The sequence below is a fragment of the Strix uralensis genome, chromosome 20 (assembly GCF_047716275.1).
Source record: "Strix uralensis isolate ZFMK-TIS-50842 chromosome 20, bStrUra1, whole genome shotgun sequence".
NCBI lineage: Eukaryota > Metazoa > Chordata > Aves > Strigiformes > Strigidae > Strix > Strix uralensis.
Genome location: NC_133991.1, coordinates 7,646,311 through 7,666,047, shown reverse-complemented (window position 1 = coordinate 7,666,047; position 19,737 = coordinate 7,646,311). Strand labels below are relative to the sequence as shown.

The 19,737-nt window shown below is 38.1% G+C and overlaps 1 protein-coding gene across 2 annotated transcripts; it reads left to right on the top strand.

Moving 5' to 3' along the window:
- The first annotated feature begins 976 nt into the window (after nt 1-976).
- On the top strand, nt 977-18,895 carry NCBP3 (nuclear cap binding subunit 3). Of its 2 annotated transcripts, none has more exons than XM_074890548.1 (13): nt 977-1,164; nt 2,921-2,986; nt 4,639-4,744; nt 5,723-5,848; nt 8,007-8,135; nt 10,389-10,462; nt 11,313-11,421; nt 12,182-12,281; nt 12,580-12,686; nt 13,813-14,098; nt 14,901-15,058; nt 16,270-16,434; nt 16,941-18,895. In XM_074890548.1, exons 1-13 carry the CDS (start codon nt 1,012-1,014, stop codon nt 17,174-17,176), a joined length of 1,815 nt encoding a protein of 604 aa, XP_074746649.1. In that variant the 5' UTR covers nt 977-1,011; the 3' UTR covers nt 17,177-18,895. The 2 variants fall into 2 exon arrangements, with proteins under 2 accessions (XP_074746649.1, XP_074746648.1); XM_074890547.1 differs by having other exon boundaries at nt 5,699-5,848.
- The last annotated feature ends 842 nt before the right edge of the window (nt 18,896-19,737 follow it).

The window sequence follows — 19,737 nt, the reverse complement described above, 5'->3', positions numbered from 1 at the left end:
GTCCCGCTGGATTATGTGTAAGGGGAGGAGCATCTATGTTGCCAGCTGCAAAATTTCTTTGTGATAAAATCAAAATTTGCTACTGAATTTTGCTGGGATGTACCATCAATTTGGAGGAAAAGTGACGTATTGCAGGGTAGGGGCTGTAAGGTTTTTGTTTGAAGAATGCGCAGAACTGAGGAATGGAGCAGCCTGAGCGAGTCCTGCAGCCGGAGAAATATTAAGAATTCTTAATTAAATTGTCTGGGTGTGACAGAACGGTAATTCACGGTGACAAGATGTGACTGTGGAGCCTGTCAGTTGTGGTGTTATGCCACGGATGGGGAAATAACGATGGCAAGATGGGAGCAAGCCCAGCTAGAGCACGGTCGTGTGCGAGGCGGGACAGCTAAACCCCGTGTGGTGTGTTTAGGCCCAGGGGAGAGAGGCCTCTGAACAGCCTGAACACCTTGGTGGGAAAACAATGCTTGACAAAGAGAGTAACTGAGTCCAAGAACAATAGGATACAGGCTCACTGCAGAGAACTTTAACCTGAGAATTAGCTTTATTTTATCAGAGATGTAAAATTCCAGAGGGATCTTCCTACTGTATGTAAGAGAAAACATTTTAAGAATTCAAATCACTTTTATAATTATCGTCGTAGGAAGCAGAGCCTGCTATAGCAAGGTCCGGACCTTACAACCCCCCACTTCCACCTGGTTCTGTATTTTTCCCCGTATTTTTCCCCGGTGACGCGAACGCTGCGCTCCCGCGGCTGGGCCGGGGATGCCTGGGGAAAATGGCGGTGCGGCCCTCTCGCTCTCCGTAGCCCTGGAGGACCGGCGGCGCCGCGCTCTCCCCGTGTCTCTATGGCCGCGATATGCGCCCCAGCGTGTTAGCCCTCCCAGCCGGCGCCAGCTTCCGGTGGCGCTCTAGCCGCCCTGACGGCTCAGTGGTGGTTCTGGGCGGCGGCGCTCTGTGCCGCGGCGGTGTCGTCTCGCTGGCCGGGCGGAGGGCGGGCCTGGCGGAGCCATGGCGGCCGTGCGGGGCCTGCGGATCTCGGTGAAGGCGGAGGCAACGGCGACAACGGCGGAGCTTCGCGGCCCGGAGCCTGAGCCTATGGAAGTGGAAGAAGGCGAACTGGAGACCATCCCTGTGAGGCGTTCGCTCCGGGAGCTCATTCCGGTGAGGGGCGCGCGGTGGGGTCATGGGCGGGGGGGACGAAGGAGGAACCAGGTCCTGAGGGGGGGGCAGGGTACGTAGAGGTTGAGGGTGGTGGGGTGGGGGTCTGTGGGGATCTGTAGAGGCATTTGGGGGTACATTCGTTGGAAGAGGGGCAACAGGGGGTGGGAGGCGCAAGAGGGGAAGTGAGGGTGGCGGGGAGTGGGGCCATGAGGGGACTTAGAGGTGCGTGAGGGGACTTTGGGGTCAAATTGTAAGAGGAAGAGTCCAGGACAGGCTTGGGAGCGGAGAGAATAAAGGAGGTGGTGGGGTGGTGGAAAATTTGGGGTATAGGGGTGGACTGTAGAGAAAGGCTGTGAATGGGAGAACCTAAGAGTGCTTGATGCAGTGAACGTGCAGGGTAGGGAGCAGAGGGGGTGACCGTGGTAAAACTGAGTTGGAGACATGGGGAACATGGGCTCTGATGAGTGGGTTTTGAGGGTTTCCTTTCTATTTTTTTCCTTTTTTCCTAATTGTTCCCATACAACTTTTAGCAGAATTAGGTTTAATACATAAAAATGGGTCAGAGTTCTTCTAACCTCCTAAGTAGTCTTTTGCTCTCAAAACTTGTGTGGAAATTACTTCAGAAACTAATCTCTAATTAGCTGATTTACCAACATGCTTGAGTTTCTACCAAATATGTGGCCTAAGAGACAGCACCTGGCTGTACTTCCTTGTGCTCCATGAGTCAACCTTAGACAGTGGGGGTCTTTAACTTTAAAAATAATGTTTATTTTGCTTTTCTTTTTCTTTTTAATAACTCTAATCATTTGGCAGCGTCAGAGAAACTTTGGTACTTTGGTTCTTTTGGTACTAAGAAAAGCAGTTAGATTGTGTGTACTTTGGTATTTCTAAACTGAGACTGGCCTACTTTCTAGAAAAAGTCCTTTAGCTAAAATAATTATTGTAGCACAAGTGTAAACAATGTGTTTATCCCTAGAGAAAGCAAGATGTGTTCTTGCAGCTCCAGAGTTTTGCCAGGTGATGGTCCCGAGGGTGCCAGAATGAAGAGGTGCCATTTTTGCATATGCAAACCGTGGAAGGGACAGAATTGGGTCATTGGTCCAGGGTCTGTGTGGTTTAGTGCAGTCTTGTGAATTCAGCAGTCCTGACTGGTGGAAATGAAACTTGTAATTTTTTTTCCACATCATTCTCCATTTTTACTCTTTATCAGTAGGGTTGTATCAAAACAGTAATGCTTTATCATGCTGGGATTTGGAAGTTGGGTTTGAAATATTGATAGGACTAGGGGTAAAAGTTACTTGTTTAATTGTGGATATGGCTTGGTGTTCTGACTTTTGAGACTAAAAGTTGCAAATTGACGCTTCAGGAGTTGGGTATAACTGTTAAATCTGTTCATGTTTTACAAGGAAGTTATTCCCAAAACCAAAATTGTGGAAATATTAGTTAGGAAAGGTGTTTGATGACTTTCTCTGTATTGCTGAGAGAGAGTAAGTAAAAACTGTAGCAGTGGCAGACCCAGAAACTATATTTTGCCAAAGGAAAGAATCCTTATAGTAAAGGAAGTTTGGTTCAGTTCATATGCTTTTACCTTTACTGACATCAGTGAGAGTTATCACTTGTGTACCTGTCTGTCAAGGGATGTAGCTTGGAGTAAGGATGCATTTCTTGTAAAAATGGGCAGATTTTTTTTTCAGCATAGCAAGTATGTTGCTTTCAGTGTTCACTGAGATTTCACAACCATTTTGCTTTGTTTCAGGACACCAGTAGGAGATACGAAAACAAAGCTGGGAGTTTCATTACTGGAATAGATGTAACCTCCAAGGTAATTTTTGTACTATGGTTCTTCAACATATTTTAATTATTGCTACTGGAAAGGAGGAACCATTTCATTCATTTCTTCCCCCACATGCCCAAAAGCTTAGCCTCATATTCAGATAGCTGGTGTTTTTCAACAACTAGGGAGTTCTCCTTTTGTTGGTTGTGGCCTGCATCAGGACCCGATATCTCGTAAAGTGTGAGAATTAGCATTTTTAAGTTACAAAAATTTGTGTGCCAAAACCTGAAAATGTTTATATTGAAATTGCCTTGGTGCCACTCAGTATTGCAAAACAAAGCCCTTTCAGACTGGTCAGCCGTGGGTTTTTCCTCTTAGGTGAGTGACAGAAGGAAGAACAAGTGCTTGGCAGGAACATCTGATTTCATTGCCTTGTATCTTCCAAGGGCATCTTATTGTTTCATTGTTTAAAACACAGTTTGAAGAATGTGAACAGCTACTACATTTAAATAACTTAGTTACATAATTCTGTGGAACTGTTTTAATCCTACAGCTCATCTCTGTACATTTAATACCAAATTGGCTGTTGTTTCATATTGTACAGTTGACCACTATATCTAGCATTTGGTAGTGGAGAAAAAGCATTTAGTCCTATACTTTATAGGACCGATACAATTTTACATGTTCTAACAAGTATGAATCCCCACCACGACAGTGTGCTGACAAATCCCATTTTGCATTAGTGAAGCTTAGAAGATTGTGCTTATCAAAGGCTACAAAAAGGGTTCCAGATGAAGACTGAAAATCCGCTTTTTGGCTTCAATATCTAGCTTGTGTGTTTTGTAATTCGGTAAAGAATTTGAAGTTCCCCTGGTCAGGGGAAAGCTGTCATCTTTTGCTATGTTCTTTAAGATGCAACTCTGAAAAACTTTAAGAAACGTGGCTAAAGATGTTTTGGCAATCTTTAAAAACTAGTAAAAAGCCCATGTTTATTTGGATATCATTGTTGGCAGTTTTTGCTTAATTACAGTTTGTGTTCCACATTTGACTTCCATTAGTAAGATCCAAAAATCTATAATACTTCCTGATAAATTCTGTAGAATAAGAAGCTTCTCAGTCAGTTTCAAAAATTGCATGAGATCCGCATAAGCTGTTGCTACTTAAAAGCAGCATGAATTGCCAGTCTAAATAAGATCTTTATAGTCAGCACTCCAGCTAGTGCTGTTAAATTCATGCTCAGAAAGGCAAGTTTACACTTTTGTATATATTTAAAAACCACATAGGGAAAAATCTCTATAATCTTAAAAGACAAATTTTCCATGTGGTGGAAATGCTTTTTTTTAAGAGGTTTTTGGGGGTTTTTTTTTGAGAACAATCTCTGTACATTTGTTAGGAAGGAAAAGATGATGTTACTGTTCCATCATGGAGTCTGAGCGTTGTCTGAGATACCTTATTTTCCATGCATCTTGATTCCTGTTATGTTGCTGAACGTACATTAAAACTATTATGTGTCACAGAAATGTTTTAGTGAATTATTTCTACATTCTGAAACTTAGAGGTCTCTTCAGAATTAATAGAATTATTAATACAGATTGTTGTTGTCTGGTAGATTTTTAATTTAAATATCTGGCACTTCGGTGCAACTTGTTGGGAATGCTGCTGTGATTCCTGTTTTCACTGCATTGTTTTGCATTTGGCAGGAAGCAATTGAGAAAAAGGAACAAAGAGCCAAACGCTTTCATTTTCGAGCTGAAGTGAATCTTGCCCAAAGGAATGTGGCGCTGGATCGGGACATGATGAAGAAAGGTATGAGTTTATCCAGCAGTCAAGAAAAAAGATCCCTCTGTTTACTTCCTCACAGTTCCTTTACTTGATTTATCCTGTAATATTTCCTGCATCCCCAGAGGTTTTCCTAGGTCATTGCCAAAAGAAATCAGTTTGTGGGTTTTTTTCACCTTTTTATTTTCATGTAGTTACTTTTTAAACTACTTGACAGTTACCATTTTGCTCCTTGTTTTACAACCCCAGAAAGAAGACGACATCTTTTGTGCACCTTATTTACTGTTTGGCAACGGCACCTAGTGCTGCATGTCCAAGATTCATTTTCTGGATCAATGCTGCTTTAAGAATGTTTAAATCCTTTGAAAGGACCAGACCTTGAGCACTGTTTGTGTTCGGGTGGAGGACTGTGGCCCATGCCCAGTGAGATCCCGTTGTGTGCTGTATGCACAGTGAGGCTGGACTGGTTGCGCATGTGCTCTTAGATGGCAAGCTGCGCATGTTGGAATATAAGCAGATCAACCGCGTGTGCTTTTGGCATCCACTTAGTAGTTCTCAAGGCTTTTCTTCCAACTGGCAGCTTGGACCCACTAAGCCACGGCCTCTAACAGCTCTGCATCAGATGGTACAAGTGGAAGTGCTTTGTACACGTGTCCTGGTCACAGGCCTCGTTAGTATTCTGACTCTTTAGTGCTTAATGGTAGTACTTTGGCAGTATTTAAAAGAAATAAATTGTTTTTAAGGCAGTTTGATTGCATCTACCAGTGCTTGTAATGTTACCTGTTTTTAATTCTCAGTTTAGTAAATGTTTTCACTGTGGAATAATAGTCCAAGTTATGGTGTTTTAGAATGGTGTACATCATACATTGCTTTAATTAGCTTCCCTTTAGCTTATTTAAAATGTTTGCCTATTTAAAATGTTTGCTTTATAAACCCATATGTTACTAATATAAGAGCTTGCTCTATAGGAATAAGTATCAGTTTTATATCTCTTCCTCTTCATAGCAATTCCTAAAGTGAGACTGGATACAATTTACATTTGTGGGGTGGATGAGATGAGTACACAGGACATCTTTGCCTATTTCAAAGAGTATCCTCCTGCTCATATTGAGTGGTTGGATGATACATCATGTAAGTATATGAAGTCTTTTGTCTAATTCTTACTCTGTTTTTTAATATCGGTCCTAGCTGTACTTAACATGTCTTAGTGGCTTTCAGAGTCCCTGATCTTTTGTCTCAGTTTCCCTGTCATATGCTCTAGTCAAAAGAGATTTAGAAGGAAGGAATAGCATATGTTGAAAATCAAACCCACTATCTGGTTGAGTATTATTGGAAAGAGATAGCATAGAATAACTTGTAAAAAAGAAAAAGGTCTAAAATTTTGTGCTGCTTACATCTTGACATAAATAGTATACCTGATTGTAAGTGTCACAAAAGATGACATTCTGAGAGAAGATTATTGAGCTGTGTGCAGTTAGGCAGGTTGGTATGGTTTTGTATTACGAAGGAGCAGACTTGTTGCTGTATTTGTTCAGTGCATTCTCAAGGAGAAATTAGTGGGTGGAAGAAGGTAGCAGCTGAATGCAATTTACATAGGTCGGAAAAGGAATGTAAATTAATGTTGCAAGGGCTGTTTCAGGAAATAAGCATGCAGTGAGATTGCCAGAAACATATAAGGTTGTTGACAGTCATGCTTTCTTCAGTGATATTAAAGATTGTACAAGAGCTGTTTGCTACAGTTGGGTGCTGGGTCATGGAACTGGAAGGCTCTGAGGTCATGTGGCTAGAAACTGTGTAACTGAAATCATATAAAAAGAAGTAGGAACCAGTGCAGGTTTTCCATTTGGATTGAGATTGCTGGAAACTGGTTTATTGACAAGTATGGCTAAGACCTGAAAATTAGTAACATCGTTCCCTGCAATGACCCTGAAGGAATTATGCTCCAGTGCAAGAAAAAAGATACGGTATACTACAAAATACTGGTAACCTTGAAGTCACTGTGTATGACAGCTTGATATACTGCCACAAGGTGACAGAAAATTTGAAATGCAATGAGCCCCGGGTGGACAATTGCAGGGAAGATCTGCTAGGTGAAGCTGTGGTGATGCGTAAGCTAGCCAAGTGCAGAGTTTAACTCTGTATCTGAGGCTGCATTTCTAAGATTGTCTGATTATCCTTTTTCTGTCTCATTATCCTTTTTCTTAAATGTTACATCAGTAAATTTAGCATGGAACCAGAGTGAACTTGCAGCAGGCTTCAGAGTCATAACAATACTTTACCCATTAACACACACCTTTTTTAGTGATTTCTTTTCATGCTCTGAGTGGCATGCCAGCTACACTTGGTGAAAATATCAAGAAAAAGCATTGTCTTTTCAGCATAGATTTGCATCACAGCATGGCAAAAATTTTAGCATTCCCAACTGAATTACATCTCAAGGTGTCTTAGTGCAAAGGTGAATTTAAACAGTGTTCTGTGTTTCAAACTGATGAATGTGAAACAATAAAGGCTTTGAAAATTTGGAGATGTGAAGAGCAGGTAGGCATATATAAATGGAAAGTTATTAGCTGGTCATTGAAGTTAGTATCTGGGTGTTATACACCTTGTAAATGCTGTCTGTTCAAGTAATTTAAGAGAGAATCTTTTATTTCAGGACATTGTATAGTTTTCTTGAGATCTGAATACGCTCTGCTTAATGGTAGAATTAAATGACAGTTGTTGCTGTATTTGCACTGAATGCATCCATGTAGAAAGCTTTTGTTCAAAACCTGTTTCTAAGCAGTTTTAGTGCTTGAACAGTCTCTCCTACTTTCCCCTATTTTCCTGCTTTTTGGAAAAGATTAATAGAATTCCACAGTAAAGTCCAAGGTTCTGTTAAATTGCCAAAGGGAAAAAAAATCAAGGTTTCTTTCTTCTCCCCCTGCCCCCTTAATCACATTTGTGTGCTAACACATTCATGAAATACACTGACTCTGATTCAGTGTCTAATCTGCTGTGCTCAGGAAGCAGTCTCTAATGTACATGGATGTGCATTTCAGTGATTTTGGTTTTGATCAGTTGTGTGTATTTTTTGGTAATGTGATGAAAACTCTGCATCCCCCAGCTTATCAAGTGTGTTAAAGAATATGACTTTCCTTGCAAGAGGTACATCTGATTGCTTTTTTTTTTGTCATGTCATTATATAAGAATGTTTCTGAATTTTTGTTAGTAATTTCCCTCCAGTAAGGCAGTGTATGTGACTGATTATACAAACTGCATTTTGGTTTTGTGTGTTTTATATATGTCATAGGTAATGTGGTCTGGCTTGATGAAGTAACAGCCACACGGGCTCTAATAAATATGAGTTCCTTGCCTGATCAGGAGAAAACAAAAAGCAGAGAAAACAATGAAGAGAAGACAACTGAAAAAACCAAGAAAGGTAGATTGAGATATGCATATATAGACATCATCTAGTTAAATCAATGAAACTTTAAACTTGTTCTTGGGTACTGCATAATCTAAATTACTGAAGGAGCTTCTATCATGTAGTTTCAGGTAAATGTATTCTGCCACTTTAAAAAAGGCTTTCATCTTGGAAACCTTTTGAAGAACCTGCTTCTTAAAAGGTGGGTTGGAGCTAGACCAAAAGCAGTAATCCAGTCGATACTGAACATGTTAGATGCAGGGTCATATGCAGATGTGATATTTATAGTGGTACATGTTGCACAGAAATATGTCTGTGTGATGTGTGTACAAAGGCAGTAAAAAGGATGGTTTCTAAGTGTGGAAAAAGGAGGTGTAAGAAAATCTCCTATTTTTGAAATACCGCAGGTGATTCCTTTCTTGATACACTGCCATCCTTTAAGTATATCGTTCACACTGATGTGCCATTGTATCACTTCACCACTGTATATCGTCTCTAAATTTCACTATTATACTTTCCAGAAAGCAGCACACTGAAAGATCAGTTATAAAAGAGTAAAGCAGTGCAAGTACCTCTTAATGTTCTGGTAAATCTGGTACCTAAATGCCTTAATTGTAAATTTATTTTACTTTTATGGATGTAAGTTAAAAATCAGGCTTATTGCTACCTTATGACTGTTTGGCTGTTAGGCTGGTGTGATAAATTGCTGTGATTCAGAGTACTGTACCACACGGGACAAAGCAAAGAGAGTGATTGTATTTATCAACTCTTCCATAGATTTTGCTTAAACATGCTATGAACACAATGCAAAGAGTCAATCTCTCTATTAGATATTTGCAGTGCTACCAAGAAGTTTGCGGTTTAGGGCTTTGTCAGACTTGTGGATCCTTCTAACTCATCCCCTTTTCTTGTTGCTTTTCTCCACAATGCAGTGGCTCCTCAACCATCCCTGTGACTTTAATTTTGGGGCAAATATTGATAATGCTTCAAGTAAGACTTGTTATGAAGTTTTTGGAGATTAGTAATTGTCTTGTTTAAATGGAGCATAAATATATCTATTTAATCTTGTTGGCTACAAATTACATATTGCAACACCATTACACCATGTCTCAAAATAAAACCTGTCATCTAAATTACTCCTGTGCATCTGGAAAAGTGGGACATTAGATAAAGTACAAACTGTTCAATTACATCTTAAGGTGTGAGATGCATACAGATACACTGGAGTAATCTGGCTTAGTTGCATTCCTTTCTTAGGTAGGAATTTGAGGGATATTTAGGCATTTAGGGAAGTGAGAGACTAGTCTTTACTGTGAGAAGCTTATCATTTGGGGGGAAAAAAAGTGCGTGAATGCTGTCCCTGATGAAACTTAATTATTCAGGTTTGAATTTGTCTGAGTTGTTTACCTCAATTCTCTCTTTGGTTTCAGTTTGGTTAATTTTTCTTTATTCTTTTCTTTGAACTTGGGTATATTGTCAGGATCTTTTGAAGCTTCTGCTCTCTATTTTAAGTTTTCAATTCTATTGTTGGATGAGATTAAGATAAGGAGCTCTGAAATATAAAAGGTTTTTTTAGTCTTACGTCTATGAAGTACTTTGAGATCTTTGCAAATGATATTGGTATATGTTGATAGTTGTCCATATTCACTACTTTTTTTTTTTTTGAGGACTGTTTGGGAAAAAAAAATCCAATATCGATTTTCTTACTCTGAGCTAAAAAGAACCCTGAAAAATCTATGCAAGCATCTCACAATTTTAATAGTTCTGGAAGTATGCACTCTTCTGTTAGTTATTTCACTTCAGAATTAAGTCACTAAAGTGTTTGGGTTTTTGTCTCCTGTCTCAGAAACTTCTAAGCTTTTTTTGAACCTGATTTACATTGTTAGTATTGGATACTTGTAGGTACTTGCAGCATTTTAAAGGGAGGCTGAAGGAAATGGGCTTTTATATGCCTTTACAGTCTTGGCCTTGCTGATCTCTGTCATACCCTGAAATGCAGTGCAAGTTCATTTGCTTTCAAAGAATTAATCTATGTGTGCTGCTGCAGGCAATTATCTGCACAGAGGCTGTCTAGTTAATGTTATTCTGTGCTCATGTGTGCTTCAAACTTCTGTAGACGTTTACTGTTTTGATTATTTTCTAGGCTGCACAGAAGAAAGGATAACACCTTCAGTTTGATTTCTGAGAATGTACATACTAATAATCAAATATGACTGTCACACTAAAATGGAGGTTATTTTTGTTTTCCCCAATTATTTTCCTTCTTAGAAAAACAGGAGGAAAGTTCTGATGATGAGACGGAAGAAGGCGAGGTTGAGGATGACAATCCAAGTGATGTTGAGGTCAGTACAAAAAGAAACTGAAAACACTATTAGGGAAATTTTGCTCTGACTGGTGTGAAGTCTTCATAACATTATTGTTTTAACCATATATATTTGCAATTCACAGTTAATTATCAAAGTAAATTAAATGGGGATATGACAGGAAGTGTAGATACAGTGTTGGTGAGAATAGCTACGTAAGTGTTTTGTGAGACTAGATTTTGAGGAGTGCTAGGGCATCGAGCATGTAAGAGCTAGACTGGCTGCTCTTTTCTGCTGAGAGGAGTCAATGAAAGAACAATAATGGAAGACAACGGCCTTTCAGCAGTGAAGGCAGTGCTTAAAGAGACAAATAGGATTTAGGCTGTCCGTAGATATGTGTAGGAATCAGCATATGCATTGATGTTTTGTTAAGTAATTTAATCTTCACCAGCTGAATATATAATAGGTGTGATTAGTATTTTCTTTAGGAATGGCTGAGTGAACGCTCATACATCATGGAAGTCTGAATTGGGCATGAGAACCTGTTAGTAAAACCATTTAGATATGAAACAAGCAAAAAAATTGAATAGTTGTTCTTCAGTGTCCTAGTTGTGCATGTCAGTCAGTAGTATAGTGTGATTTGAAAATTACTGGATTTAATCATCTGAAATAATGTTATGAAGGAAGAGAAGAAAATATTTAAAATCATTAGGGCAAATTACTTTAGAAATTCACATTGGTTTGTTAAGAAAAAAAGCAGAGTTTATTTGAACATAATTTGAAAAGTAACTTTCTTAATAATCAGTTGATTGCTTCTCTGTAAGGAATCCATTTTCATTCAACAGTAATATCATTTTTGAGTCCAAAATACTTTTTTTGCCCCCCAAAGTTGGATGCACTCTCCCAGGTAGAAGAGGATTCTCTCCTGCGTAATGATCTTCGCCCTGCCAATAAACTGGCTAAAGGAAACAAGCTATTCATGAGATTTGCTACTAAAGGTAAATGAACAGCTTAACAAGCATAATGAATTAATCACTTGTTGTAGTTTTATTTGTTGACTAATTAATGACTTGAAGTACCTAATTTTTATTTGCAGAATTGTTAGGTTTTTTGGTAATCAATTAGGTATTAGGATTTTGCAATAAATCGACATTTAATGTGTGAATTAAAACCAGTTCAAGTTGTATGAAAATTATTGTACCTAAACAATTTTACGTTGGGCTCAGAGCATTCTTTCCAATACCCTAGAATAGGTTTTATGATGCCTTTCTCCACAGAGGTAAATTTCACATTTTATAGATATGAAAATCACTTAAGATGCTGATGAGGTATTAGTGGAAATAATTGCTAAACACAGTTGAGATAGTAAATGGTGTTTGAGTAAAACAAAAATCCATATAATTTCTGGCCATGTGGGAAGTGACACATCTATAAAGAAAAGAAAGGTCATGAGTAAGGTAAATATAGCCTCCAGCAGTTACAGTGAGGTGTAATGCTCTGTTAAGCTGATATGTAGAAACTCAGTCTCCCTAGAATTAAGTTTCTAGACAAAAATAAAACTCTGGTAGTGGGAGAAATTTCAGAGGTGTCAGCAAAAGTGTATCCTTCATGAAGGAGATTGAAGTAACGCTGATCTGTAAGACATTCAGTCTTACTTTCATTTTCTGTGTCTTTGACTAGATGGTTATTTATTTTTATGCTAGTGTTGTAAGATATATTATAAGAGGGAAATATTCCTTTAATTTATGGTTTTTTCAGATGACAAAAAGGAGCTGGGAGCTGCAAGGCGAAGCCAGTATTACATGAAATATGGCAATCCGAATTACGGAGGCATGAAAGGAATTCTTAGCAATTCATGGTGAGTATTGGATAGAGGAATTGGAACATAGTCTAAAACTGCTTTAATTTGTGGATTTTCTTTCTGTTCATTTTATGTAGATGTTTCTTATGTGTAAATAGTGTTTTTGCAATGTTACTGTGGATTTGTAAGGGGAGTATTTTCTCATGAAAATAAAGAATGTTTATATTCAAGACATTCAGAACAGATCTCTGACATAAATGTATGTCTGCTATTAAAGTGAGTGATAATTGCATATGCTTAATCCAGGACTGAATATGGGTCATTCGTGATGCCTTTTCTTTTTATGGTGTTTCAGGAAACGAAGATACCATTCACGTCGAATCCATCGGGATGTGATAAAGAAAAGGACACTTATTGGGGATGATGTTGGCTTGACTCCTCCTTATAAACATCGTCATTCAGGTAATTGATGCTGATTTGGCATCAGTTGATGGACTCTGTAAGAGCACAACTGGGGCATGGAGGGCTGGAAAGGACCTTAAACAATGCCTCATGTAATGCCCTGTGGAGCATGAAAGTGAAGTGTACTTTTAAAAAATGTATAACTGAATCACATTTTGAGAGTTTGCAAGGAACAATTGAGGCAGAAACTTCATGCTGCTCATTGGCTTACCAAAATAGCTATTACTTTTGAGGTGATGTTTTTCTTTTACAAATTTAGGACATGGGGGCTCTAGCATCAAGGGCAAAAAGAAGAGATAACATCTTTAAACTCCTTGGCAATTTGTCGTACTTGCTATGTCAGTCCTTCTCCTCTGTGAAAAGGCAAGCTCTAGATGTAGAACAGTAAAGATTAAAAAATTCTATTAATTAGGCCTGAATATCTTCATCTATTCCTAAGGGAGGGGATGTGCATTAGAAAAATAATTGGTGTAAAAATCTTTGACGTGAGACAAATACAGTGTCAAAGTTTCATATGAGTGGCCTGTTAAAAATACAGCCACGGATGTATCAAATCTCATGGAAGATTTTTGCATCTTGATGATGTACTGCTTTCTGAAAAGATGGTTGCACACTGCTGATGACTAGATTTAAGTTGATTTGTATTTAAATCAGTGTGTGTGATAAATGTATACTAATGATACGTGCGTTCTTTTTGGCATTGCTGCTTACAGGACTTGAAAGGATTATTGCGGAGCCAGCAGCTGTCATATTAAACCCTGCAAGATCGTAGGAATTGTTATGCTTAGTTCAGGAAATATGAACTGCACCTACTGCAAGAGGCAGTTGTACTTTATATATTCAGTCCAGCTTTATGCTTGAGCAGGCTTCTGTGATAGTGAACAGGGTGGACTTTTTTTTCTCCTGTAGCAATTTTCTTCCACTTAGGCTATTCTGTAATATGGATTCCATTTGGAATATTTTGAAAAATATTCCCTCTCTCTTTAGCTGTAGAGAACTACAAAGACTCATTTGTAGTGGATCATTAATTACAGTGATTTTTATTCCTTTTTTTTTGCTTTGGTTTTAAGGTACCTTATATGAATGATAAACTTCAGTTTATCAGAATCAGTTTGTTTTGCTACAGGCTTAGTAAATGTTCCTGAGGAGCCTATTGAGGAGGAAGAGGAGGAAGAAGAAGATCAGGATATGGATGAAGATGACAGAGTTGTGGTGGAGTACCGTGATGAACTGCAAGCTTTCAAACAGTCCCGAGACCGCAGTGCAGCAAGACGATCGAGTGCTAGTGCATCTGATTCTGATGAAATGGACTATGATCTTGAACTGAAAATGATATCAACACCCTCTCCCAAAAAGAGCATGAAAATGACAATGTATGCAGATGAGGTGGAATCACAACTGAAAAATATTAGGTAAAAGCTTCTTATTCTTTAAAAGTATCAGTGAAAAGGCATTCTAAATTTTAGTGACAGAGCTATCAAAGCTTAAAGACAAACTGTTGAAGCTACTTTTTCAATTCTTAACATAATTTTGGAGTAGATATTCTAAAAAGAAATACAGAAAACACTGATACAGGCTTTTAATTACAATTGACATTTTTTAAATATACTTTCCTTTGCAGATTTCTGTAACCCTGTTTATTGGTAATAATGAAGCTCAAAGTGGAATCAACAGAAGTGTATGCAAGCACAGTTAATTTCTTGCATTTCATAGCTGGGCCCTGGAGAAATAACTCCTCTTGTCCCTTTACCTCTTCCTCTTTTCTCAGAAAGAAGAATAACCCTTAAGTGTTGATGCCAAAAAGGAATTTACATTCATTATGGGCATATTAACCAAAATCGCATACATTGTAGATTGTTAAAATAACTTCAACATGCATCGCTTCAGTATTATGATTATACTTCATTATAATGTCAAGTCTTTTAACAATTTTGAGTTGCTTATCTGCTCTGAATTTTGACCCAGAGGCACAGCGTTAAGGAGACAAACTTGATACCTGCCTTGAAGTGGATACTGAGGTATTCATGTGATTATTGCTAAACTTAGGATTCTGACTGGAACATGTTCTCTTCTAAGTAACGTTTTTACCTTTGTTTCCGAGTAGAGAAATCCTGATATTACTGTTTTCTGTGATGTAATTTTACATACAAGAAGGCTTAAGAACTATATTAGATTTCATTTCACTTAAGGGACATTAAATCTATTTTCTTTCAGAAATTCCATGCGAGCAGATAGCATAGCAACCAGTAACATCAAAAATCGGATTGGCAATAAAGGATCCTCAGAGAAAGTTGCAGATGTAAGACTACTGTTAGAAGAAAAACGTCAGAATAATACTGGGCCACGTCAGCCAAACAGCACTGTAAAATCAGGTAATTTTAAACTGTTTTATTGTGCAGAATTGCAGCCAGCTCATTAAAATGGATATATTCATTTCACATCTGTGCTTCACTGCAACTAACAAACCTGAGGGAATTCTGTTCAGCAGCAGTTTCTGCATCCATACAGTTAATTTTTCCTCACTAAAAGACTGAGTTGGGGATTGCTTTGGGGAAAGATGAAGTACATTTGAGTGAAAGTGATGTGTATTTTTATCCCGTTTACTTACCGGTTTCTATTTCCCCCACTTTGTCCTTTTTGATTTGCTCAGTCCTTGAGGCAGAGATTCTGTACCAATCTGAGAAACTTAGCATGTTGGGGAGCTCATGTGCAAAATTAAATGTGAAATGCTAGCTACTTACATGAAACAACATGTATTACATGAATATGGACAATTTTTCAATTGGCGGGGTTTATTTTTGGGCTTAATTGACTTGCTTTTTTGACTTGGGTACATGTAATTTCAGCTACTTCTGACATACATAGTATCCAGAGGATTATCTGATTGATAACTAAAAGATACTCTTTTGTATCAATGTAATGTAGAAGTTAGGTCAGTATATTTTACCCCTCCTGCACATTTTGGGGCTCTGACAAGTTGGCACATAAATCCTCTAGCTTCCTTTGCCTTTATGTTTTGCTTTGAACCTTCTTTAAGACTAGGAATTTCTACTTAAGCCAGACAAACTTCAGAATGTAAGACTCTCATCATGGGTTAAGTATCAATACATTTAGGATTCTTGTATTCTGGTTTTCATTTTATTCTGCAAAATACCAAGCAGTATTAGAATTCTAAAGCAAGGTATCTATACTCTGAAAAGGTTTGTTGAAGGCATAGCAATTTTCATATAATCATACCTCATGCTGGATACATTCACCCTGTGCTGCTAAAACAAAAGTGCTGCAAGCCATGGAATAACTTACTTTTTTGATCTTCTGGACAGAGCACAACCTGAAAATATTAAATGTCAAATTTATTGCCAAAAAAAGAGAAATGAAATCTGGATAAATTGTATTGCAGACATTGCCAGCACTGAAATCAGAGTATGAAAGACTTAAATGAAAAAACTACAGAAAAGATTAAAACCAGAAAATCTGTCTAGTTTCAAGTTGTACGAATTGTGAACAAGCGTAAAACTAGCTGGCAGGACTAGACTAAATGCAACATGATTTTTGTAATTTTAATCACTGAAAATATCCCTAGATGTGCGGCAAAGACTGGGAAAAAGACCACATTCTCCAGAAATCAAACCTCCAAGTAGTACCTCTGCTCCTCGTCGAGAACCAATATCAGATGTACACAGCCGCTTAGGAATCCCCAAACAAGATGTAAAAGGTCTCTACTCTGATACCAGAGAGAAGAAATCAGGTTAGTTTTATAGAGAAAATGTAATACTGCAATTCCTTTGATTTTAGAGTATGAGAGAAATTTCAGCAGAAAATCTTGAAGGATGTTCAATAGAGTGAAATTAAAGGTGAATTAGCAAATGTCTGTTCAAAGCTTTGAAACCTAAATACGTGTAGGTAGGTTGAGCTGAGTATTTTTATGAGCAATATTTTTATATAGGTATGCTTAAAAGTAGAGAACTACTTTAAAGCTGTGGTCAAAACGAGACACTAAAGTGTAATGAATGCAGTGGCATTTCAGACCCGTGTGTAGCATTTTCTGCAAATAGGAAACAGTGAACAAGAATGCACTGAGCCTCCCATATTTTACTTTCAGCTACTGCTTCAAAGTGTAGTAAGTTCCATGCCAAACAAGGTGGGAGGAGTATGAGGAGTTTAAAGAGATGCAGTGCATTTAAGACTAGGTTCCTCAGAATTCCTCTTAGTCCTGTCTTTTTTTTTAAAATGTTTGTTTTTCCATCTGATTAGGTAATTTATGGACCAGATTAGGGTCTGCTCCGAAGACACAAGAAAAGACTTCAGATAAACCTGAAAACTCTGTGGCATCTCCAGAGGAAGATGATTCAGAGCTCCAGCGGGTTTGGGGTGCTCTCATTAAGGAAAAAGAACAGTCTCGGCAAAAAAAGAGTCGATTGGATAATTTACCATCTCTACAAATTGAAATCAGCCGAGAAAGCAGTTCTGGATCAGACACTGAATCATGATTGTTTTTACATTCTGATCTTCACCTCAAGATTGTGACTGCAGTGTGGCAAGATTTCCTTTGCCCAAAAGCTGGACACTGGCAAAGACTCTGCAGTGAAGGTTCCAGAAGTGTCTCTGTTCCTTTTATACAAAAACAGAGATGCATATACCACTTGAAACCTAAAGCAATCACGTTTGTCTGGAGTCTGTGGTTGACCCTGTGTTACATAGGGCATTGTCATATATGTTTATTACAGCAAACCTGTAGTTAATTCTAGCAAAACACTTTTCCCCAAGCTTTGAACTTATAAGAAGAGGCAGAAATGCTCTGTATTTTTAAGACGACCTTTTTGTTCTTAGTATTTTTAACATGGAGCCTTTTAACAAAATATTTTACACAGTTCATCCAAAGAACAGGGCATTTCAAAATCGACATCATTGCCTTGCCCTTCTGGCTCTTACCAGCACCTTTCCTTTCCTCTTGAAGTAACAACAATAATGCTTCCTGGGTAGGTAGCCAGCAAGGATAAAGCATGAAGGGACTGACATGTTCCCTTCCTCCAAAGTACTGAATGTAAATCTAAGTTAAATATGTTAGTACAGTGAAATTTCACAGAGTATCCAAGCAGCATCACTGCTCTCAAGGAATTCTGCTCATTTATTTTGGTGATACTACATTCTGCTGTAGTAGGGATTGAGATGTGCAAGACTGCAAAGTTGGCTATTTGAGAATTGTGTAAATTCCCAACGGTTTAATTTTTTTTGTTGTTACATGATGAGAAATTCTATTTCTTTCATTTTATCTGTATCATGTTTTGAAGAAATCTAAAAATTTAAAAACATACACTTTTATATTTGTGAGAATTTTCTTGTTGGCCACGGTGAAAGCTATAGTGGTGTTTTCCTGTGTGCTGTTTAACTATATATATATAACTGAAAGAGAAAGGAAAACTATAGGACCGCTGTCTCATGTCAATATTTTTGAATGTTCTTATTGTGTATTACATGTGGATGTGCACATGGTTGACTTGTTACATTCAGCTTTTTTACCCACAGACCCTCTCTAGGTAGGACAAAGATTTGATCAGTGTGCAACCGCAGTTTTTTCTTGTTGCCTGTGGCATTTATTTTGATTGCCAATAATTCTAAATAAGGAATAATGCTAGCACATCATATTCTGGTAAACAGAACAGGTAGCAAAGACATTGCCTGCTACATTTTGATAGTCTGAAAATTTATTTGCATTGTCCCTATTTCCTAGGTTGTCAGTCCAAAATGTCTATGAATATCTCTTCCCCTTTCTGCTTTTCAACAAACGTTTTATCTTTTTTCCCCCTACTTTTGTACTAAGTTGAAGTAGGTTTGAGACTTCACAAAAGCGAGGAATCTGCAATTAACTTTTCTTATTGCTTTATTATGTGTAAGAATAGCAGCATGTAAAATTAAAGGTAAAAATGAAAGGTACAGTGACTAGAAGGGTAATCTGGGGACTGACTGGGCTTCAAGCCTTATTATTTCCTTGTTTTGTGACACTCATCCTTGATTTTATATTTAATTATTGAATATATAAATATGTCTCATAAAAGTACTGTTGAGAGTAAATGACTGCAATGTCTGATCCCTGTAATAATTCATTTTAACGTGTGCTTTCATGAACAGCCCTTTCAAAGCTTTCGAATAGAATCATACCCATACCGTACCCATTTCTCAAGATCCTGATAAAATTTATTTAACCAGTGTCTTTTTGCCAGTAAACCTTCGTGTTGTATTACAGCTTTGAATCCATTATGACCTTTCCTTTTCCTGAAAGGAGATAGTGGATATGAATCATGCACCTGGTCTATGTAGACAGGCTTCTGCATTGTTGTGAATCTTTGCATGTTTTTAAGCTCAGCAGCTGGTTGTGGTCTGCTGTTAATGTTGCTGATAACCACTGTGTTTCCATGTAAATACTCATAGCTTGAGCCTGGTGAAGGACAGACTAACTGGTATGAAGGGCAGAATGGGAATAGAGAATCTCTTCAACTGATATAAAAGATCTGAACTAATGGATATATGAAATCGAGAGAAGCAATGTAGGCAAAGGCTTGTGTTTGAGGAAGAGGAGCCATTGACACTGGTTTTGTCTTCCAGGTGGTCATAAATACACCTTACAAATGCCTCCACGTCAGGCAGGTCTGTCGTGTTTTGGTTTGGGGGGAGGGTTTTGTGTGTTAATGAGACCATGGTAGCTTAGCTGCAAGTAAAATAGAGGTTTACTGTTGGATAGAGAGGGATTTTTGTAATTGAGTGTTGTTTGCCTGGTTTTGCTTTTTGATGATGTACAGAGAAGCCTTGAAAAGTGTTTTCTGGTGTCAGGAACTCTAGCTTTGGTTTTCTTTAGTTACCTGAACATGAACTGCTGGGTTTTTATAATTAAAAATGAGCAGTGCATCTTTAGAGAATGCTTTTTCTTCAACATGGTGAAGTTAAATCTCTTTGACCTAGAGAGAGATTGGATAGAGAATTTTGTGTAAGTCCCCTTCTCTTTGTGGTCAGCTGTTTTGCTCCTAGCTAATGTGTTCTTGATTTTCACTGAACT

Excerpts from the sequence above, each read along its gene's own strand:
- NCBP3 (XM_074890547.1), top strand. The coding sequence starts at position 1,012 with ATGGCGGCCGTGCGGGGCCTGCGGATCTCGGTGAAGGCGGAGGCAACG. Across the intron at positions 5,849-8,006 it reads GTGGTTGGATGATACATCAT|GTAATGTGGTCTGGCTTGAT; the intron begins GTAAGTATATGA and ends TATATGTCATAG. Across the intron at positions 15,059-16,269 it reads AAACAGCACTGTAAAATCAG|ATGTGCGGCAAAGACTGGGA; the intron begins GTAATTTTAAAC and ends AAATATCCCTAG.